We start from the raw sequence: 24755 nt of genomic DNA, 5'->3' as shown, positions 1-24755 counted from the left end.
TCTCTTCTGATGTTTAACTTCCCTAAAAGAACTTCCTAAAGTTGAAAGCAGTAATTTTTCACCGACATTTTTTTTTCATTGTCACATAATTATATGGAAAAATAATTAAAAAAATCATTCTTAAGTAACTATTTGCTACCTAAAATGCACAAAAATACCATTTTGAGATAACAATTATCTTTCGAAAAAAAAAAAAAGTTTTGAACGATTTTTGACGAATTTCTATCGTTACTGTGAGTATTTTTTTTTTTTTTTAATTCTCACTTAATATTACAAAAGGAATTTGGAGCCACATTACAATTTATGGTAGTTTCAAAGAGCTAAACAGATCAGCATTGAATTTTCACATCGAAAACTTTGCATTTCAGACAAAAAACACTATTTGCAGAGCATGTATGTTTATAGCTTTTTATGGGGAAATGTCGGTAAAACACAAGCACCAATTTAAACAAACATAGCATTTTTTGAAACTGAAAAAAAAAAAAAAAACAATAATTGACTAATATATGAGGGAGAATATTTTTTTAAAAACACTCCGAAAAATTATAAAAAATATTTATTGAAGTTGCTTATGTGTTCAGCTGCATATTACATAGAACACAGAAATTTCTGTTTTTGGTGTCAAAACAAATGTTAGAAATTTTTTATTGGTTATTTTAGGTTATGGGATCGAAACAATATTACTTCTAGAGCCTACAATTTTTTTCAGATCTGAAAAATTTTCATTTTTGACCGAGTTATAAGGAAAACAAAAAGTACTAGGCAGCCATCTTTGATCCGCCATTTTGGATAGAAGCTCACATGGGAACTTAGGGGACTTTTCAGGATTTGTTCCACACATGTTCAGGAACAAATCCTGAAAAATTCATCTAATTATAAATTTGTGGTGCATCGACCTTATTTTCGGCCGAAATTTACTGGACTAATATTTCCGCATTATGAAACGCACGTTTCAATCTCATTCTGTTGCATCCCAAATTTACTAACAGTAAAGTGTGAACGTCTTAAACAAATCTCAAAACATTAAGCAACATTTGTTCTTAGCTATTTTCTGGTAAAAAATTTACTCAATTGAGTAAATTTTTTAGTTCAAGCGAATTTTAAAAAGCATGGTCACGCTATTACCAGATGGTTCCATATTACCTTAAATTTACAATTTTTGTATTAAATATTTTTTTTTATTGAGAGCAAAAAAAAAAAAAAAAAGAAACTTTCTATTGCAAGTGACAATTCATAACAGATTGTTACAGTATGTACTCATGGTGATTTGGAAATTTTATCGCAAAACGAGTTAAGTTATTTATAGGGATTAGGCAGTGAGAAGCAAAGGGATGTAAGTAGACATTTTCAAGTTTTGAGTAAAACGCGTTCAAAAATAACTTCCTAGGTAGGCTTTCATTGAAAAGTTTTTCAAACCATGCTGCATAACAGAACCTATGAGGATTACTAGTACTTATCTCTTGCCCCAAGATGGTGGAAAAGTTCACTTACCATTTGTTCTGGTTATCTCCCAATTTTTAATTTTGCCATTTACATCCCTTTGCTTCTCACTGCCTCAAATGTAAATGATATTTCATATTACCCTCCTCTCATCTATATGCATGCAATATATAAATATATAGGTATCTCATGTGTTAACCTTTGAACAAACAGTAGTAATTGTTCACATGATTTATTTATCCTTTCAGGAGAGGAATTTCTATCAATTGCCAAGGAAATTTGAAAATATTTCCATTCGATAATCCAAAATGTCCGTTTGCAATTGAAAGTGGTAAGAGAAGTCTTTCCTTGTTCAATATTATTTCAAACTGCACAGTATATTTACAACAGATCTTACATGATTAAACTTCCGCATTTCAGCGTAAAAGGTTTAATGTTTGAAGCTTTGCTTTCATGTAATTCAAGAAATTGAACACCTTTGGGAAAAGAAAATCTTTATCATTCGCATTGAGATTTTAGGGGAGAGATTCAAAGATATATATATATATATATATATATATATATATATATATATATATATATATATATATATATATATATATATATAGTCAATAATTGTTGTCCTTGCAGTTTGAATATGTATAAATATTATTGGATTTAGTTTTTTTTTTTTCTAATTTTTGTTACATGAAAAAATATAATGTTCAATAATTAGAAGCAGGGATGAACCGTTAAATAGGGAAAATAGATTATTATGTGTGGTTCGTAATATGAACGTGTCTGGACAAAAGGTGTCGGAGGGTTTTCTTGCGGATCAGAGCGAAGTGATTTAGTCAAATATAAATATGTAACAAAGATTTGTAAATTATATGAAGAAACAATTTTCAACTTTCTGTATTCAGATGTTCTCATTTGCAATCCAAACATGAACAGGGATAATAATGTGTTAGAATTATCTCAGGCACTAAGCAGTTTATTGAGATATCTAAAAACTTTTCCTAGGACGTAAGTCAAGTAAAATCCATGATTTGCAAGAAAATTTTCATTTGATGGTCCTGCGTTGTTTTTTCTTTTTACCCGACTGCGCGTGCGCGACGCAAAGGAGGGTAATGTGTTTATCAGTCTATGTATTTATGTATGTCCGTTTCTATGTGGCGTTCTACAGGCTAAACGCCTTGGCCAATTTTGGTAATTCTTACGTCAATCGATTTTTCTTAACCTTGGGAGTGTCACTAAACACATGACAGTAATCGAAAGTACCATTTAAAAAACCAGTTGCCATTTTGTCAGTTTGGGATCGGCCTACGCTGGGTGTCGCACACTGTTTCGCACGCTACCTGCATGCGACAAATGCAGGTAGTTTTCGCTGCCTGAATTTTTACCCGACTGCGCGTGCGCGACGCAAAGGAGAGTATTGTGTTTATAAGTCTATGTATGTCTGTTCCTATGTGGCGTTCTGCAGGCTGAACGCCTTGAACAATTTTGGTAATTCTTACGTCAATTGATTTGTCTTAACCTTGGGAGGGTCACTAAACACATGACAGTAATCAAAATTCATCATATCAACAACCATTTGCCATATTTTGTCAGTTTGGGATCGGCGCACGTTGAGTGTTGCACACTGTGTCCTACGCTACCTGCGTGCGACAAATGCAGGTAGTTTTCGCTGCCTGAAATTTTTTTGTTTACTAAGTCTACTAATTGGGGTGTCATTGGCCTAGTGATCTAAGCGATTGCTTCTCCCACTTGAGGCGGTGGGTCAAGACACCCTCGCTCCGGCTGATGTAAATTCTTTCGTGTGTTCTTTATATGTATTCTGTACTGTAATAAAAATATATAATTATGCGTAACGAAGGCAAGACACTTAGATTGTAGTTCTCATCAAAATAAACCCGTGCAACAAGCACCAAAATAAAGAGAGTCTACTAATTCAATTTTCATCTGTAACATGTTGCATTTGTTTTTACCTTGATTTAAGGGACAAAGTTTCGTGACGTGTACTTTCTTGAGAGTCTTTTTTAGTTTTGCGAGAAAGATTTGATTGACGACGTTTCCGATTTCGCGTCATCATGAGTTATAGAGACTGTTTATATAGCTGTGCTGTGGTTGACTTAAGTTCGCGCATTTTTGCCGAAGGTCAAGCACATGTAGCTTTAAGCCGAGTTAGGTCCCTAGAGGGACTAATTATCAGTAGTTTAGACCACCGCAAGTTACTTAATAAACCTCACGATAGAAACAAACTATCCCGATGAAATGACAAGGTTGCGAAATTTATCGTCCTATATTCATAGTAACTAAGTCAATGAAAATTAACTAAAAAGTGTAAAATAAAAAATTATTAAATAAAAACAAAAAACCCGACTGCGTAAAAACCAAAAAAACTAAAAAGAAAAATGTATAAGCGCAGTAGTTTAGAATATTATTAAGTACTACTGAATAACTACACCGTTGAAATAGTTTTATATAACCGTACACAGATAATATGAATCATAAATTCAAAAGCAGAATAGAAGGATTAAAAGTCGGGACCCATTCAAATTTTACAGAGTTCTTTGAATCAGAAAGGAATGGGCCTCGACTGTTAACCCTTCTATTCTGCTTTTGAATTTATGATTTGTATTATCTGTGTACGGTTATAAAACTATTTCAACGGTGTAGTTATTCAGTAGTACTTAATAATATTCTAAACTACTGCGCTTATACATTTTGTTTTTAGTTTTTTTGGTTTTTACGCAGTCGGGTTTTTTGTTTTTATTTAATAATTTTTATTAATTTATCTGAAACATATTGGAAATTTATTTGATGCCTCTAACAGTACTTGAGACCAAATTTGGATTGACCAATCAAACTTAGGGAAAATTTGTTCAAGGTTTTTTTAGCAAAATGCGTATTTTAGGTCAAATATAAAATGCGCTCTTAAATGTATCATGTTAAAATGAAAAGTAAGTATATGAACTTGATTAATACGAAATGTCAAAAATTCACAAATTTGTTTTTATTAGACATTAGTCGTAACAACAGTGAATAAGTAAAATTGAGAAAAAAAAAATAAAGAAATTCATGTCTATACTAAAAAAGAATTTCTACGAGTTTATTATTGCTATACACACAATGTAATCTAATTACACTGAGGAATATATAACTTACTTTTTAAAACTTAACGCTTTTGGGAGAAAATGCCTTTATATTTAGTTGATTTTAGGGCTTTTAAATATTACCATTAGCATATCTTGGTGGAAAACGCTAAGTGCCATTTGCACCTCAAAAACTTTCGACCGCATCTCATAAAATTGTATTAAAGTGGTACTCCGCAAATAAAATTAATAGTTTTATCTCTACGCTAATCGAAATTTTTGCTCTCCTTTGCTGAAACTATCATCGTAAGACTCGAACTATGCGCGAGATTTTAAGCGTATTTTAATGGCACAACCGAACTTTCTTAACAAAATGTTGGTTTTAGCTGTGATTTCGCTTTAACCGTGATCGGATTAGAGAGTTCAACTGTAATTCGGAACGCATGTTAAACCTATGCTAAAATTTTGAACAACACTGCCTAGCAGCAAAACTAATAGCTGCCGTGAGAATAAATATTCTAAAAATAAATTTGGCATCAGCTAAAAATGAGATTTCCTTTATTTTTCTTTTCCCTTTTATCTTAAAGATATAATTTTCTGCTGGTTAATGGAAATAGCGTAAAAACCGAGCGAGGCTTTTCAGTAATAATCAGCGGTAATGAGAAAGGTATTTAAAGCACACTTGGGGCGTTGTCTCTTAAAAATCGATCAATGCAATCAGCATTTTGTAACTGCTGAAATAGGGGGAAAACTAGGGCAGGTTTAATGGTCATCACCAGTGAAACTTTTTTTTTCAGAATAAAGTATTAGATAAGTTTACAGAGAAAATTCATTAGATGTCACGACTTGCTTTAATTTTTGCAAAGAAAGTTTCTTTTGGGTGTATGAGTTTTGAGTGTATTAAAGCATTGAGAGTGCAGTAGATATTGCAGATGAGCTAGGAAGTCATTGGGTGTGATTCATCGTACTGAGAGCTGTAATGCAATGAGTTTGATAAACCAAACATTATTTCGTACTTAAAAAAAAATTTGTAAAACCAAGTTTTAATTCTAACCTTTCGGCTTTAATATTTTGTATTTCATCTCTGTTTTTACTAGCTAAGGCGGAATCTGTTGATATTGTTCGAGTTGATTTGAATTTAAAAAGTCAGTTTGTTAAAAATAAATAAATAAATAAATAAAATGTACATGATATTTAAGGCAATAAAGCATTAATTTATGTATTCAAGTATAGATAATTCGTATTTTCTTTTGTTCAGGATATTGTTATACTTATTTGCAACTCATAATAAGTATAACAACATCCTTATGCCTATTATAATAGACACACGGAATTTCAACACACCAACGTGGTATGGTTCATTCCATACTTCATGTTGCACCAGGTTCACACATTAAGTGGTAAACTCCGAGCTGGGCAAGCGCCCAGTGCAGAAACTTCCGGGCGAAATAAACCACGTCAGCAGATCACTGTCGGCCTCCAAGCCCGCCATACGGGGCCCCGCTTCGCGGACTCCTCGTGTGATACAACCTAAGGCTTCACGCTAAAAGTGAGGTAAGGTGGAGAAAACTATAAAACAAACAACATGTTTTACTACTATAAATAATTTTATGGCGTATCTAATTCGTTTCCTTTTGACTAAAAACAAACAAACAGTAAACAATGACAGAAAAAGTTGCCCGCATGGTGTTTCTTAATTTCAAAAATCCCAGGTATTATACATGGTAAAAAATTTTGTCTTAAAATCTTAATTGTGTCAAAAAGTTTTGTAACAGCCATTCATAGTTTCATGATACTCGTTTAGTTATGAAGAACTTATTTTCTAAAATCAAAGTTACTTTTGAATTTTGACCAGAAAAAAAAAAAAAAAAGCTGTTTACAATATATTTCAGCTTAGAGTTTTTTTCAATAAAAAAATTGTTTAATTTATACTATTCATTTATATTATTCATCAATTATATTTATTTTAATCAATAGTATACAATCTTCTTTTTGAACTTGAGTTGTTTTCATTGAATGTCTCATTAAAGCGATGAGTTATTCATTGGCAATTCATTTGTTTTACAGTGGCTTTAGAGGAAGATGAAATGCAATTAGTTTGGTCGACTGTCGAGTCTCCCTTGAGAACCGCCACATCACTACAGTCATTCAATGCATACCTAATTTATTCAGAAATCGGTGAATGTGGAGAAATGTTTACTTGGAGAGGTAAAGAGATAAATTACGCAATTCATCTTTTTGTTAGATTCATAGACCAAACTTTTAAATCAAACGTATGCACAGGAAAAATAATACATCAAACATTTTCATACAGACACAGATTTTCTATGGAAAAATACTAGAAACAGTGTTTCGGGCTCTTTTTGTTCTTTTAAGAAAGTTAAATTTAGTTTAGTCCATTTTCTGGCTTATAAAATGAATTCTCAATTTTGATATTGAATGAATCAAACTCTTTCAAGAATATCTTTATTTTCCTTTCAAGAAGCTCTTTTTTCTTTTCATTAAGAAAAAAAATATTTTTAATTTCTATTGCTGTATTGCTCCTGAAATCTGTAGCTTAAAAAAATATGAAATAATATTTGTCACGTAAATAAAACTTGTCTGTTAAATATGCGAATCAATAACATCTTCCGCGAGGTACCAGTACTCGTTTCAGCGAAAAATTTTTGAAAATAACAAACTGTTTTGCTTAGTGCCAGAAATTTCATTTCAGTTTCAAAGCTTTTTTTTAAATTTATAGAACCTATTTTCGTAAAAAAAATAAAAAATTAGGATAAATGCAACTCAATGGTCTATATATGCATGTAATCAACTAACCATATTGTCGTCTACGTTTGTCAAATTACTGTTGGCAAGGTAAGCCATTTTTTGTACAGTTTTAACGTTTATGCGATCATTTTACACGAACTTTTCTTTGGTTTTGAAAGTTCGTAGCCTTGTCTGAATATCATCCGTACATTTTCACACTTTTTTTTTGTCATGAAGTGAGTGACCGATTTACTGTACTAAAATAAACTACATAGGCACTCAAAGGCCAACACGGTAAAGTAGATTTTTGAATATTTTTTCTGATTAAAAAAAAATGGAATACAATTTTTTGTTCTTAGTTATAGAAGCGTTCTTACTGCCTTCTTTTCTGAAAGTAAGATATATTTTTTATTGGATTTTATGAGTATGTTGTGCAGTGCTGCATTAAATAGCATGATTTTCCCATTTGTTTTCCTTGACTGACATTGGCTTTTGATATTGGATTTTGTTGGAAGAAAACCTTTTCTGATGAGAAAAAATGATAAAACTACTACTATTACGATTAGAACAAAATGACAATATTCTCACCTCCCAATAAAGAAAGAATTTAAAATACGCATTACAATTAGAACAAAACAGAAGTTCCCATTACTCCAAAGAGAAAAAGAATTCAATTAAACTTATTAAAAAATTTTGCAATTCATTGACTTTTATGGCTCAACTTTTTTATTAAATTTAACGCTTTTCATAAAGACTTTGTTTTCATTTTTACTTGAAGGAGAATAAGCTTTAAGTTCTGAATGTATGGAGAAAAAAAAAACTTGACTTAGTAAAAATAACTCCACTTAAAGCCGAATTTAGTGAACAGCGTTTGGTTATTATTCAAACGTCGGAGGATAAAACTTTAAACTGACGCCGAAATTAAGGAGGAAAATCTTAGAGGACCAGTGATTTGTGTCTTAGCTTCGAAAGAAGGGTTCTTCTAGGAGGCTATTCTTCTTGGCAAACATTCAGCTCCTTGAGAAAGCTCTATAAGCATTTGAATTTCCCCACAAAATTGGCCTCTTTGTTGCTCCTAGCATTTTAGGAAATAATTTTTACAAACATTAGTGCCCTAAAATTATAAAATTGAAATAGAGTTCTTCAGATTCGTCAGTTTGTAGTAGTATATAAAAGCTATAGCTATTAGAACTAGTCTACAGAGCAGGTCAAGGAAAAAAAAATCTTTACGCACGTGGCAAGAATTCAAAAATAAATAAATAAATAAACTTTACTTAACTGATTCTAATTACCATTGAATAAAAATGATTTTCATTAAAGTCTTATAACTCATTATTTAACTTTGTATTTCATACATTCGCTTTGGCTTTTCAGAATTAAAAAAAATTCCTTGTGGCTCAGTCTCAAAGATTATAAAGGAGGCTTTTTTTAAAATTATATTTAATTTTAAATGAATTGAAAAGAAATACAAAATGCAAGTAATTTTTTGAAAATAAAAAGTCTTGACAGAAGAAATTAATTATATTCTATTCTGTGCGAGTTGTAGCTAACATGTCTTAACAAAACTGTATGTCATATGCATTTATTAGATGAAATTAGAGACGAATAAATCCTTCAAAGTGCAATTATATTTTTCAAATATGCACAAAAATATAAAAACTAGAAGAAAAAAAGTAAACAGGCTGTCAATTCAACAAAACTTGTTCTTATGTGTTAAGTCATTCTTAATTTCAAAAGACTACAAAAAGGTTTTCAAATTATCATTTTTGAGAAGAGTTTAACCAAACTTTTTTTATTTCAGGTAACTACAGCTGCTTGCATATCTTACTTGTGTTTACACGGGACAAAAACTTCTACTTCAGTACAGTGTTTGTGCCTGGAATTATTCTTGTTGCAAGTGCATTCATAAGCTTTTGGTTGGACAAAGGAGTTGTTCCTGCAAGAGTCATGATTGGTGTAACCACGATGCTCAGCTTTTGCACAACAACCAATAATTTCCGATCTTCTTTACCAGTTGTTTCCAATTTGACTGCCATGAATTTGTGGGATGGTGTTTGCATGTTTTTTATTTACAGTTCTCTTCTTGAATTTGTGATAGTTAATTATTTATACAGAAAACCTTTGTACGAAACCCAAGATTCCACGCCATTTTTATGCTCTAGATGTAAAAAGGTAAATATTCAAATCTTTGACTTATTTGGTTTCTGCAATTAAATTGCGCGATGTACTTATGTACGGCTTTTTTTTCACAAACGACGTGTAGTCCAGTTCGAGACCTGTCATAAAATTCCTGGCGCACCATTTAGCTCAATTAAATCTATGTAATTGAGGGGCTTAATTTAGCAGATATTAACTGAAAATCACAAAAATACTCCTTTTTTTTGGAATTTTTTATTTTGCTATAGAATTGGAGGCACTGCTTAAGCTAAACAGCGTATAAATAGAAAGCGCGGAAAGTGAAACCAATGAAGATTAAACTACTGAGAAAAAAAATCTCATCCACCTGCTGGTAAGAAAATATCGGTCATTTTTTTCCCCATTTCAAAACTCTTGTCTTTAAACTTGATTTTACTCCTTTTCTGTTGAAATTTGGTGAGTTATTGTTATTTCATGCTGATGGTTGATAAAGGCCCTTTGTTTATTTTGCCTTTGCTAACTTAAGTGCATTTTCTATTGAACTAGCCCATGGCAAGGCAATATTTTTATTCAATAGTTGCTGACCCTATGGTGGTGCTCATGCTAAGAGAAAAAGAAATCCTTTCAGCTCGTGAAAATGTTTCCCCCCCTTCCTCGAAGTAAAAATGAACATTTTAGGAAACTAAAATACACATAGGTAATTTAACCTAAGCTCCAACCATGTAATAATAAAACTTCCCGATTAGTGATAGACATCCTCCGAGAACTGTCCCTTTAGCCTTTTCTTAAGAGAAAAAAATGATTAAATTACTACTATTACGATTAGAACAAAATGACAATATCCTCACCTCCAAATAAAGAAAGAATTTAAAATACGCATTACAATTAGAACAAAACAAAAATCCCCATTACTCCAAAGAAAAAAGAATTCAGTGAAACTCCGCATTACAATTAGGACAAAATGAAAATTCCCCTCCTTCGAAGAAATGGAGATAAATGAAAACAAGCTTTAAAATAAAAACAAAATGAAAAGACGACTCACCTCTGAAGGAAAAATAATTTAATTAACAAACCCGCTACGAGGATACAATCAAAACAAAATACAAATTCCGCTCCTCCCTCTCCACTGAAGGGAGAAAAAACTCAATTTTGAAACGTAAAAAAATGGGGAAAATCGTTACCGTAAGCATAATGGTCTCTAATAGCAAACACTACAATCAGAGTAAATTAAAAACTCCCTTCCCTACCCCTAAAACATAAAGGAACTATTACTGTAATTAAAATGCGCGCACATAATTTAACCTCAGATACAAACGTGTGATCCATGTTGCAATAAAAACTCTCTATTAAAATAACGACAGCTATTCCCCAAATCTCCCATTGCAATTAGAGCAGAATTAGAAATCTCCCACTCTCCGGAAGAAAAAAAAAATCACATCCCTATTTCAATAGCGATCAGTCAAAATAATATGAAAATATTCCGGCCAAAGACTAGCATGGCTAAATTATTAAAATTAACTAATAGTTTAAAATAAAGAAAATATGCAAAAATATTTAAAAAAAAATAACCTGCCGGCATTTTACTAGGAAAATACTTGAATTTTACGCATTAATAACACCTCGTGCGGGCGAAAAAAAAAAAAAAAAATGAGATGTGTATTCAACAAAACTAAAGTTGCACTAATCTAAAAATGCTGATGACTCTAGTTATAGTTAATATATAGTGTTTGAATTTTGACACGAGGTGAAAACTTTATCCGGAGCAATTTTTTACAAGCTTTTGAATGATACCAAATTCGAAAGGTTGTGGTGATTCCTTTGGATAGAAAGATAATTTGTACGCCATTTCTTCGTTTAAAACTTAAATAAAAAAGAACAAAGCCAAATTTCAGAAAAAAGACCCCAAAGCTCCATAATTTTGTGCCGAATTTCATAAAAATCAACCGAACGATTTTGGCCTTAGGCAAGTCGCAGACAAATAGACAGACATACATAAATCCAGACAAAATTACTGATCTATTAATAGTAAATATTGTTGTGTTTAAAGAGAAGTAAACTATTTCGTACGTTTATATAAATTTTAACTTTACTGACTATTTTTTTCAGCTTAGTAGATCACAAGTGGGTGATGAAGCAAGTAATGAACTCAGACAGAAAGAAAAGGATGATGAAGCGGGTGAGAAATCCACAGAAAAGTCAAGATTTGCTTGGATACGAGTCTCCGCTGCAGACAGGATGACAAAAATGACATCTAAAGAACTTTCCTTTAAAATAGAAAGTTTAGCTAAAATACTTTTCCCCAGTAGTTTTTCCATTTTTGTGCTGGTATATTTCATTGTTTTTGCAGCAATTTTACCTCAAGGACACGACAACTGGGCTATACAGTACGTCGATCAAGTTTCAAAAGTAGAAAAACTGCCTTAAAAGCTCACTCACTCATTTTTGATATTTAGAGGTTTTGTGAGTAAATAAAACTTTTAATTTTTTTTAATGACAAGAGAGAACTATCAAGTGGTGCTTTATAAAGTGATGCTTTTTATTTTTGTGCAATTCCTCATTAGCGGTAGAAAAGGCAGACTTCAAAATATTTATTAAACTACCAACGTATTACAACTACAAAAAAAATCTCGATTATCTCTACTACTGTTATGGTTATGACTAAACAAACTCCAGCAATGAAACAATTTGAAAACAAATGAACAACATCGTTAAATCTTCACTTATCGTAGCTTTGCTTCCATTTTTCTGTAGAGTTAGTTGTTTCAGAATGTCATTAGTTCTACAATTAATAAATAAAATATGATAATAAACAAGCATCATACAAATATTTCCCGAAAATAAAGAAAGGAACATGTACTTCAGTCGTAGGAAAAGATTCCTTGAGAAAAGGGTTTAGTCCATGTTCTTCAGTTTGTCAAATATTCATTCGTACACAAGCTAATTTCATCTGCTTTAAGCACTAAAAAAGCATTATAGTAGAGGGGCTATGGTAGAAAATATAGCCGGAAACTGCATTTTGTGATAAAATCATGAAACTTGGCATGCATGTAGACAATGTACTAACAAACATTTTTAGGAGGGGAGGCATTTCAAAATCCCCCCCCCCAAAATCCCCCTGGCAGCCATTTTTGGTCAAAAATCCAAAACTACTTTTCTTTTTTCTTTTTTGAAAAATACCCACTGTATCTTCTTTTGGGAGTTCGATTATGCTTACTAAAGCGTAAAAAGTCATCAAAATATCTCTAAACCTCCTAATTTTAAAATTAATTTTAAATTATTTTTTAAATTATTTTTTTTATTTAAACAAAACTTTAACTAATCAAAGTCTTCAACATTTCTTGAGGGGTCGTTTGAGAAATGTTTTTTTTATGCATTTTAAAGCACTGTGTTAAGGAAAATCAATCCATTTACAGTCGAGCCCAATAATACGAACCCCAGAAATCCGAAACATCTGAAAATCCGAACCTACGTTTTAAAGTTTACTATTAAAAATTGATTACAAAACTAATAATAAGACTAGAAATTAAAAATCGTAGACAAAGCTAGTGATTTTTCAAAACTTGAAACAAAGATTTGAATTCTTGTTTAAAAATAAATACAAAACTAAATCAATTTTCATTATCGGTGAAAAAAAAAAAAAAAAAAAAAAACTTCAAACACTTGAAAATGAAGTACGCAATTTTTTGGAAGTTTCACTCACATTCTGCAGTTTTATCAGTCATGTGTGCCACTTGAAATAAGGGGGAGGGGGCACGGACGTTGTGTTTACAGAACTCCAATCTTTATTATTGTTAAACGCTTTCAAACAAGTTTCAAGTTTTTTCTCATTAGACGATTTGAGGCATTTGTTCTATTAACGATGTAATTATTATTATTTATTACTAATTGTAATTATTTAAACGATGTAAGAGGAAGACATATTTAATTACTACAATAAGAAGTTTAGTGCTATGTTAATAAAGCTAGCAATATTTTTACTATTAATAAAATTGTTATTTATTGAAATATAATTCGCTGTTACAAAAACTACATCTAAAATGCAATACAATTCTGATTAAGTGATGCCTACAACGATTATATAGAAGACAAATTAAAACGTATGAATTTACATATAATTTTACTCATAACATTTCTAACAAAGTACATAACATTTTCCATTGCAGTACTTACACATAGGTGTTTAGATAAATCCATTTTTGAAGCACCCACAAGTTATTTGAGAGCAGTTTTTTTACACTTGCATAACGTAAATTCGCTTTCAGCAAGAACTTGAAACTTCGGGCAAACTTAAACAAATAAGAACGTGCTTTTCATCTGTTACTGTAAAACCTCAATCATAAATTGAAGTTAAGGCTAAATTTTTAGACATATTGCTCCACTGATGTCCACCTTGATAAGCACTAAATAATTTGCCTTAAGGCTTCAGCTGTGGGTGGTAAGTTATTCATTGACCATCGTTCGCTGGTGGAAAAAACAGTTTCCAGCTTCATTTCATTTATGGGCGGCAAGTTGCATGCAGACGAGTAGTAGCAAAGATTAATGACTCGCTAAGAAATTTGAAATTTTTAATTAGGTGTGCCTTTTTTAGGTTAGTATATATATATATATATATATATATATATATATATATATATATATATATATATATATATATATATATATATATATATATATATATATATATATATATATATATATGAAAATACATCAGGATAGTCTTTTCATCATTTCCACATCGTCACTTTTTTCCGACCTGCAAGAAAAGAGGTAACCATGAGAAATCCGCTGAGAATGAGTGGAATTCTCTTAGAACAACTGATTTTTGCTGGCCGAATTTGTACGCTAAGTCTTGGACTAGTATAAGTCGAAAGTGCTTTCCAGCTCCAAAATCTTCTTTATCCCCTTTTTGTACGGCTGATGGAAGCATCGTTGTCAACAGTTCCAACGAATATGCTCATGTGTCCTCTTATTGCAGCATGCAAAACATGAACGAAGATCCAGAAATTAGCTTCCTCGTGATTTTATGGCACTAGAGATGTATTATTCGATGAAAATCACCGTCACATCATTAAGAGCAAACATAAGATCATATTGCTAGTGCAATCATGGAAAACAATTCTGTCTTATCTGCGTTTCGTAGAAACTGAAACAGTTCTTAGAAAGCAAACCATTTTCTCTAAAATGATATTTTTCTCTTATTCCTCTTATATGTCTTACTTGTTGTATCCTGAAAAGAATGCAGATACTCCACCGAAAAATTTTCTGTCCTAGGTCGTTTTATGTGAACGATGAAAGAACCATCATAGACAATGGCGTCACAATGCATCTCCATTGCATTTATTTTAAAATCAGCATTCATCATTTGCATCTTCATCTTCCCATCTTAACTCGTTTTCTTTTTCTTCTCTTGAGTTGTTTTCATCAGTTGGAATACTATAATATAACTCATTGAGCAGGAATATTATTGACCAGACTTATTTCCCATTCAAAGAGCTCCATTTATTGAAATCGATGGAGGGTGAGGTTGATTTTCATAGAGGAGAAATTCAACTAGGGTGAAATTTACGGTGTTGCAAATAATGAAAAGCTTTGAAAATGAATCTGTATCGGATTTTAATCTTTTCAGTAAAAGAGCAGACTTACTGATTTTTCTGGGAAAATGAAATGCTAAAAAGTTATTGTTTTTCTACTCGTAAACATAAAGTGACTTTTGAGGCACAACTCTTTTCTCTAAATTTGTTGCACTGTTTTTTTTTTTTTTTTTTTCCCACAACTTGCCCAATCTTCATCAGTTGCTCCACATATTCTTCGTCTACTGCTACATTCGTCTGCAATGAGAACAATTCTTTCGATGACTCTAAAAATGGATTCTCATGTTTAGCTATTTCTCTTCAAGACCTTTCTTGAAAACATGCTGTGGAAACTTAACATTTCTTCATTGCGCATATACAGCATTTCTGTAAAACAGCAGAGGTAACTTTTTCAAACTGTGTAATTAATTAGATAATTTGAAGACCAGCCAACATCCATCTTCTTAACTCAGTTGGATCTCTCAAAGTGATCACAGATACATTCGTACAAGATTCGACTTTAATCTCCTCACCAGCCCTTACAACCGATTCAAAACTTCCCACGGCCATTATCAAAAGTTTGGTAACCTCATTCGTCAGTGGCTATTAGCACACCCTTTCCACGTTGTTCACGATAAAGCTTCCTTTAACAGATACATCTCTGAATTTATTCCCTTTATCCAATCTTCAATGAGTAAATGCTTTAAGAATATCACCATTAAAAACAACAACCTGAAACTTCACTGGTGGAACAGTGAGTTGAAGACTCAAAAATCAAAAGTTAAAGCCCTTCGAAGACTGTACAACAGGGCACAGGATCTCGAAAAGAAGGACATCTTAATCAAAATCAAGAAAGAGAACGCAAACTACAGGAAGAATATTGTCAATGCAAAACTTGATGCATGGAAGAATTTCTGCGCTACCTGCACAGCTCCTTACGGTATGCCATTCAGAATTGCCTTTAAAGGCCTTCGTACAAGATTTAACCGTCTCACAACGCAAAACTTCCTGTCATGTTTTGACAATATCGACAATATCGTCAAGAGCAATTTCTGCGTCAATACGGGTGCCATTAACATTTTTGACTTCCCTTCATCATCTAGTGAGCAAGATTACTGTTCTCAAGTGCCATACATTCATCCTATTCAAATTTCTAATATTATCCACTTTTTTTCTACTAAAAAAGCAGCAGGACCTGACGGTATAGACTTCAACATCATTCGTTTCCTCTACAATAAATTCCCGGACCTCATCCAGTTTATCTTTAATTCATGTATAAAATTCAAGTTATTCCCTCCTATTTTCAACGATTCTATGATTGTCTTTATCCCTAAAGATGCCAAGGATCTTTCTGATGCAACAAACTACAGGCCAATTTCTCTTATCAATTGTTTTGGGAAAATCTTGGAAACGATTATCGTGCAGAATATTTACAGTAATATATTGAACAATCCCATCTTCTCCACAAAACAATTTGGATTCGTGAAGGGGAAATCCACTATAGACGCACTTCAAAGCATTAAGGATAAAATTACTGAACTCAGAGCCGGCGGCAATTACGTCGCTTTCATTACTTTTGACATCACCGGTGCATTCAACTCCATAGAATACCACACTCTTTTTGAAGAATTTCTAAAGTATGACATAGATCCTACGTTTACTTCTCTCATTTTTCAATCCATTACAAATAGACATTTTAAAATATGGACACCAGGACACTCTGCTTCCTACACGCTTCGGAAAGGATGCCCACAAGGATCTTGTTTGAGCCCTCTTCTCTGGAATATTCTTACCAATATCCTTCTCAACTACCAATTTCCTCAAAATGTTTATGTCCAAGCATATGCGGACGACATAGCTTTCCTTGTCTCCGGGACCACCAGAAAGTGCCTTGAAGACACTGCGAAGATTTCCTTCGAACTGTTTAATTCCTGGATCTCCAAATTAAATCTTTCTATTGCACACTCAAAGACCTCCGCCCTGCTATTCGGCAAACAAACCAACTCTTACCATATTCAGTATAACCATTCCATAAAACTTAAAAGGGCACCTACAATCAAGATTGGCGAACACTCTATTCGTTTCAACGACTCTCTTAAATATCTGGGCGTTATTTTTGATCAAAATCTTAATTTTATCCAGCACCTCTATCACCTACGGACAAAATCCCATTCCGCACTCCAAAAATTTTGTCGAGTTTCAAGTCTTAAAGGCTATCTTTCTTCTACTATTTTAAAATTTATTTACAACAACGTCATCTCTAAGATAATTGATTATGCAAGTGGCATCTGGTTTGACAATGTTCCTTGATCATCTTACAGGCTTCTCTCTTCAATGCGAAGGCCCTTTCTTCTCAAAATTGCTAAATGTTTCAGATCAGTATCAATTGATGCCCTCAATGTTCTCACCGGTATTCCTCCTCTCCACATCCATTTGAAATACACCGCTATCACTTTCAAAACTAAAAGACTCCGCATCAACTCAGTTTTGAACGACCATACCATTCAAGCTGATGATTACGAATTAACTTCAAGGAATCAACATAACTACAACAGCAATCTTCACCAATTTATTCTTCCGCTCACTATCACTGAATCAAATGATGATTCTACTATTAATGTTTATACGGATGGTTCCAAGACAGATGCAGGTACAGCATGCGCTTTCATCGCTTTGAAGGAAATGGACATTATATTTTCAAGTTCTAAGACCCTTCGTCCAAACAACTCTGTTTTTCAGGCCGAAATCCAAGCCATACATCTCGCCATCGATTGGATTCATGATCATTTCTCTATGGATCACTTTGCTAACAATAAATTCCACATCAGGTCCGATAGCTTATCGGCCATCAAAGCCCTCCTCAACTATGAACCCAAGTCCATGCTCATTTTCCAACTCCAGTCTAAATTAATTAATCTCCGTCATATTGTCACTATCTCCTGGATAAAAGGCCACTCCAACAATAGTGGAAACGACTTTGCCGACCAACTCGCTAAAGATGCCACTAACTCAGCCACTGACCTCATTACTCCCTTCCCAATGAGTCAACTCAAAAAAGACATCAATCAATTTCTCCTCAAAGACTGGCAATCATACTGGGACCATTCATCTAATGGTCGCTGGACGTATAATTTTTTCAACACTGTCTCTTTGTCTCGACTCCAAAGTTCTCCCTTAAACCAATTCACCACTAACCATGGGCTTACCCATTCTTACCTCGACACAAGAAACCTCCTTGAATCTCCCTACTGCATTTGTGGGGAACTTGGAGACTTTGAGCACTTCTTCTTCCACTGCAGATTTACCTCAAATTTCCATGTTGTGATTTCAAGTAATTTAAGAGCGCAATGGAAGCGTTTCATCTTCATCGATAAAGAGGCCTACAGGAAAGCTCTTTCGCTTATTAACTTTCTTTTCCAAAATAAGCAACTTCTTTTTCCCGCCTTATCATAGAACTGGTACTGTTTGGCCATTGAATTCAGTTTATATGTAGTCACGAATTTTTTTGTAACCAGGATCATGTGTCTCTATATGTTTTTATCATGTAATTATGTTTTTGTTTTCTAATTAAATAAACACGTACGTCGTTCAGGGCAAACCAAACCGAGAAGATCTTGCAATCATTCGGGCCCTGAAGGATGGCGCTTAACTCAGTTGGATCTGTGAAAGACCAATAGCCCCACCATCTCCTTTCACTATCGCATTGTTTGGCTAAGCATGGTCCGATCCCATTACAGAAAACACGTTCATTGTCTTTTTTACAACAAACGTTCCTTTTTCAAAGGCTTTGTGTACGTCTGGAAGGTTTGTGGGTTACAGAAAAAGATTTTGAATAAAAACTGATAACCAGCCAGCATAGTTACCAAAGTATATGTATAGCGTATAGCAATAAAAAGAAAAAAAACCCCACCCACACACACACACACAAAATTAACTCCTTCAAAGTTTCAGTAAAGATACGTACTAAAATTGGTTGAAATCTATGATCTAATAAACTTTAATTTTAAAAGCACCAGTTTTAATACGGTGCTCCAAAACTTGAATTTGTTTATATGTATGTTTTTTTTGTATAAAATGAGAAAAAGCTTACTGATGAACAAATGGGTGACGGAGAATTAACAACAGCAACAATAGTAATAATAATAATGAACAAAAATTTAAAATTCAACTCTAATTTCCTTTCTATTAGAATTATGTTGTCTTGAAATTAATTTCTCCCTTTTTTCTTCAAGTCCTTGTTCTATTATACCTTTCGGAAATAGTTTCAATTATGCGTGCTCAGTCATTTAAAACGAGGGGCATCATGTCCGGATAATTGGACAGTTCGGGTAATTAGAGTTCGGATAACCGGAACCCTACTTTGATATAACACTAATGTAATGTATCTTCAAATTCAGAAACCTGTAATTCTGTTATGGGGGGGGGGGGAGGGATTCACTTCAGGGAACTCACAATTAAAAAATATCGCTTTTTTTAAACCACTTTTTGCGAAGTTATTTCTGAAATTAGACTTTTTTTGAGTTTTAAATAGTAAAAAATGTAATGAACATCCATGGAATGACACAACCAATGATTTAAAAAATTATAATACTGAAAATTTAAAAAGAATCGCCGTTTTTGGTTTTGGACCAAAAATGGCTGCGAGGGGGGGGGTTTTGGGGGGGAGTTTGGAATGCCTCTCCTTCCTAAAATTTTTGTTTATACAATGTCTACAAGCATGCCGAGTTTCATAATTTTATCACTATTTGCAGTTTCTTCCCCCCGTAGCCTCCCGACTATTACCTTATAATATAGTGTAAATCCCTAAGCAAGCTGTGATAAACCAAACGTCACGCCACCTGAATGTTGCAACTGCAAGAGAAAACCACTTAATTTTGCCATTTGAATGCTCAAGAAGACTTAAATCAAGAAATTAAACCACTGACAAAAATCTCTACTCTCTGCTGAAATTGAATCTTTTTTCAAGTAGGTTAACTTCGTAATTATTGTCTGAACCTTTTATATTTGTTATTCCTGTGACTACAAGCTGAATCCGGAAAGCAATATCACTGACAGTCGATTGAACGACATTGAATATCTCACTGTGTTGATTGAACGACTTTGATTATATCACTAAATTGAACGACATTGATTATACCACACACACACTGAGGCGATTGAATGACATTGATTGCTCCGACTGTTAAAACAGCATCTAAAGGTTACAATTAACGATTCCTCTTAAATAAATATATGTCTTCTTGCAAGATTTCTGACTATCCGGAGAGTAAGGACACGCATTTTGGTGAACCTTGTTTTTTTATCCACGCTCGTTTGCGCAAAACATTACCATTATGTTTTGTACAAAACTCTTGCATGTCCACAGTGGAAACTTTTCCGCGATAAAGAGAGCGTTTGGTAAAAATTGTCTAACGGAATGGTTCGAGTCTGCAGTTCCATTACGAAGGATTTTTGAAAGACACAATCAATTTTTGAAGACCATGAAAAGATCCGCGATGGAGCCCGCTTATAAGGCCACCAACAACTATAAGGCCACCATCAACTACCACAAACGAAAATGAGTAACTGAAATTTTCAGCCCAGTGTTGTTTGACTGTTCCTGAATGACATAGACATGAAATACTCAAAAAAGTACTGTTCAAGAGATTGTCATCTGCAGGTGTGGAAAGTGCATGAAACTGGTGACAAGAATCTCAGCAAACATTCGGAGGTATCAACAATTCCCTTGCCATCCTACAGTCCTGTGTTCACTTCATAAACCTTTAGAGAGAATGAATTTGATGTCGTTCATGTGATAGGTAACATTTTCCTTTTTCAGGAAGAACATTTATTATGCTTCGAGGTAATCGGCTCAACCGTTAAAAAATTACGATTGAAGTTATTTAGAATTAATTGAGTGCTATACATTTGATGCCGTTAAACGAAAAGCGGACTCATTTAGTTCAGAAAGAATTTCTTGTCGATTTCTAAATTTAAACATAATACAGGATTCATTTTCAATATAGAAATAATTATTATAGAAGACAGTAAACAACGTATAAAAATGTGCGGAAAAATGAAATAGCGGAGCAAAGTGAAATGGTTAAATATTTTGCTTAGTTTAGGGCACCTATTTGGCAATATTTCAACGATGTTCTTAAACATGTTGCTGATGCTAGTTAGAAAGTGGTTGCCTCTGTAGATTAAAGTGGTTGAGAATACGAAACATTTTAAAAATTGATGCTTTAATTGCAGTCTTTTGTAGTGCATCAAAAAAATTTTTTGTTATAAAAGGATAAAATTTTTATTCTTAACGTTTCAAATATTAATTAAAATCAACAATTGCTCATTGCAGTAGAAATTTTTAGATATTATTTTAATTTTAAATATTTTGTAGAGTTTGTCGCGTGCGTGGTGAGCAAAGTGAAATGACATGATTTATTCATTTATGTACTAACTGATTTAAATATTCATTGATTTATACATTCATTAACTAATTCTTAACATTCATTTATTCATTCCTGTATCAATTTAACATTTTCTAATTTATTCACATTTATTGAATCATTCCTCAATGCATTTGTTCAATTCTTCATTCACTGATTAATATTCATTTATTAGTTTGTTTATCCTTTTTGCTATTCATTCAAAGAAAAATATTTTTAATAATCAAATAGAAAATATTTTAATTGAAAAGTATTTCAACTATCACTTTGCGCCTTATAAGGAGCAAAGTGATGTTTTAATAATTGAGGGTACAAATTTACTGCCAAAAATAAAAAATAACATTTAAATGCAAGTTGTACTACAAAATACAGTGTTTTTTGTGCACTACAATGTTCAAATTAAATTTCCAGTTTGTTTACTTAGAGAAATGCAATCTACCTTAACTATTTCCCTTAGCCCTACGTGTCCCTACTTGAAATTTGCTATCATTTTTCCAGTTATTAAGTTCCCGACTAAATTAGTCACACAATTATAGTCTGCATTACAAATCTTCTCACTAAAGTTTTAATATTTTAATAAATACCAATGCGTTTTTTTTTACAAATTTGCTTTTAAATCATAATGCACTTAATACGGAACTATTTGCACATGGAAGACTATTTTTATTACAACTGTTTAGTAATTCTGCTAATATTTTACCATCGATCAATTACATTTCATTTCTTATTTCATTTCAATGTACAGGGTCCATTATGAAAGTAATGAGCATAATGTTATTGTGACGCGACGATACATGGCAGCACGGTAAAACAGGCTGGGAAATGTGGTGGAGGATATGCCCTTTCAATGCATCCGGTCGTCAATTGAGTTCGAGCAGTGTGAGCGGAGATACGTGCCTCCGCTTGAAGTGAGTTTTCAACTTTTGTAACGTAACGCGATAGAGCGTTCGCATGAACAACGATACGCTATAAAGTTTAGCGTGAGGCTTGGAAAGAATGCAACCGAAACATTTCAGATGCTGCAAGAAGCCTTCAAGGACGATGGCGTTTCCTGATCACATTCTGGGAAGTGGCACACGGCGTTCAAAGAGGGCCGGGAGGAGGTCGCCGACTGAGTAACACCCGGTGATTCCTCACCCCTTACAGACCCGACTTAGCTCCATGTGACTTCATTTTGTTTCCGCGACTCAAGAGAGATGAAAGGAAAGCATTGGGAAACCGTGGAAAACATCCAACACCATATTACAACGTTCCTGAGAGGTATTCCCGTCGACGAGTATAAGGGTGCCTTTCAGGCGTGGCAAACACGTCTCCGCAAGTGTATTGATGCAGGAGGAATGTATTTTTAAGAATATTGAACATTTGTACAAATTACGATCAATAAATACATTTTGCCATTAAATGCTCATTACTTTCATAATGGACCATGTATTTGTATTATTACGTTTTTCGTACAATAATAAAATTTATTCAAATCAAAAAATAGTCCCTTTATTCTTGCATTTTGATTTCCTTAAAATTAGACGCAAACGTTGCAAAAGTAAAAAAATAAAACTCAAATATAAATAAAAATAATAAACTGTGTCGAAAAATTACAGAAAATAGACATTTCAAGCGGAAAAGGGTCAACACCAATGAGTTATCTTTTCTCCTATGTGATATTTATAAGCACTGCTTTGAAGGAAGATTTTTAATACAATGCTTATCTTCTTTATTAGCTAAGTTGATTGTTGGTCTGTGCATTTTCTTAAAATCAAAATTATACTCGCTACTTAGACCGCAATAGATCCTTGTAGACCAATTTACTACTAAAATGAAATCTATTCCTTTTTAGTTTGGAAATTCAGAACATTAATATTAGTGACGAATTTATCTCGAATTATATCGTAAGGCTTTTCATAACATACTACTCTTCATAAAAGTTCTTGTTATTCAACAAATGCAAACTTTGCCTCTTTCATGGTTTTAGTATTCTTAACTTTGAACATACTTTGTTTTTCATCTTTGAATGCCAAGATCTCGAATCCGTAATGATGGATTTCTTGTGGCTATACTTTGGATTGGGACTATTCTCCTTACATAATTGATTCTATTAACAGCCCCCCTCCCCCTGCTCCTCGCACGAGCCACCTATTATGTCGATGTCAAGAGCATGCGCATATGAGGCAATGAGAAGCAAAGGAATGTAAGTGACAAAATTGAAAATTTGGAGATAACCAGAACAAATGGTTGATGAGCCTCTCTTCTATCTTGGAAAAGATATAGTACTAGTAGCCCTGATAGGTGCTGTGTTACACGGCATGATTTATAACAACTTTTCAATGAAAATCTATCTAGAACCTCATGTTTAAACGCGTTTTACTAAAAACTTGAAAATGTCCACTTACACCCCTTTGCTTCTCACTGCCTCATATGACGTCAGCGCAGTCTATGCCATTAAGTCAGAGTATGATGTTCTCCTAAATACTAAGCGTTACGCGAGATGCATAAAAACAATATACTCCTTCCCACACATTTATCTGTCTTATCGTTTACAGATTCTTATCTGTATCGACGCTTGAATCATTTCCCTTCTGGTAAAAGGCACGTTTAAGACTGCTGAGCATTTGCCATCTTCTTCATATTACTGCCACCTAACTTGATCCGTCCCGAGATAACGGATTTGGCAGACATGTAGCCAAAGTATATCAATGCAAAAGGTGTTCGAGTTGTTTAGGTTCTGTGTTTTTACTTTAATGTGGTCTCAGCTTGTACAGCAAATCTTAAAATACTTTTTGATCTCATTTTGAACGCGGACACTTGTCCCCTTTTTTTAGAACACTTTGAAGCATGTTTTTTAGAACAGTTTACAGTTCAGAACAATTTTATTGCTATCATTTCGTTTAGCACACTTTTGAATCCTTTTAAAACTTTTTGAATGCATTTGAGAACACGGACACATGTCCCCCACTTTTTTTTGAACCCTTTGTAGTACACATTTTGAAGTATTTTTTTGACCATTTATAGAACACACCTCCAAACAAATAGTTATTTTTACTAGTTTTTGCTTTCAATTTAAAACAATCTCATATGACAGACCTCAGCCAGGCAGTTCATTGCTCAGTTTTCTACCAAGGACGGCCGTCTTTTATATAGGTATTCACAACACCGATGGGTAGTGATTAAAGAAAAGTTCTACTAGTATCATACATGAAGGATTCTATCGACTGCTATTAGATAAAAGCTGACAAAATCATGTTGACACGAAGAAAAGCTGTGATTTCACAAGGATTCATAAATGCGTCCCCATAATTACTCCCAAATGTGCCCTCAGTGGGTTCCCAAACTTAAATTTAACAATATTCTGAGCGGGACACATTTGG

At 33.2% G+C, this 24755-nt stretch overlaps 1 protein-coding gene across 1 annotated transcript in view; it reads left to right on the top strand.

Annotated features, from left to right (window-relative positions):
• The window catches only part of LOC129219019 (glutamate-gated chloride channel-like), a 51933-nt gene extending 31207 nt beyond the window's left edge, over window positions 1–20726 (top strand). The window contains exons 5-10 of the mRNA XM_054853339.1: window positions 1689–1771; window positions 6582–6722; window positions 9064–9434; window positions 11505–11782; window positions 17344–17618; window positions 20581–20726. Coding sequence (XP_054709314.1) covers window positions 1689–1771; window positions 6582–6722; window positions 9064–9434; window positions 11505–11782; window positions 17344–17618; window positions 20581–20726 — 1294 coding nt within the window. The remainder of the gene's footprint in view (window positions 1–1688; window positions 1772–6581; window positions 6723–9063; window positions 9435–11504; window positions 11783–17343; window positions 17619–20580) is intronic.
• Window positions 20727–24755: the final 4029 nt, after the last annotated feature.

The sequence above is a fragment of the Uloborus diversus genome, chromosome 3 (assembly GCF_026930045.1).
Source record: "Uloborus diversus isolate 005 chromosome 3, Udiv.v.3.1, whole genome shotgun sequence".
In the NCBI taxonomy this organism is placed as follows: domain Eukaryota; kingdom Metazoa; phylum Arthropoda; class Arachnida; order Araneae; family Uloboridae; genus Uloborus; species Uloborus diversus.
This window is presented reverse-complemented; position numbering and strand designations above follow the sequence as displayed.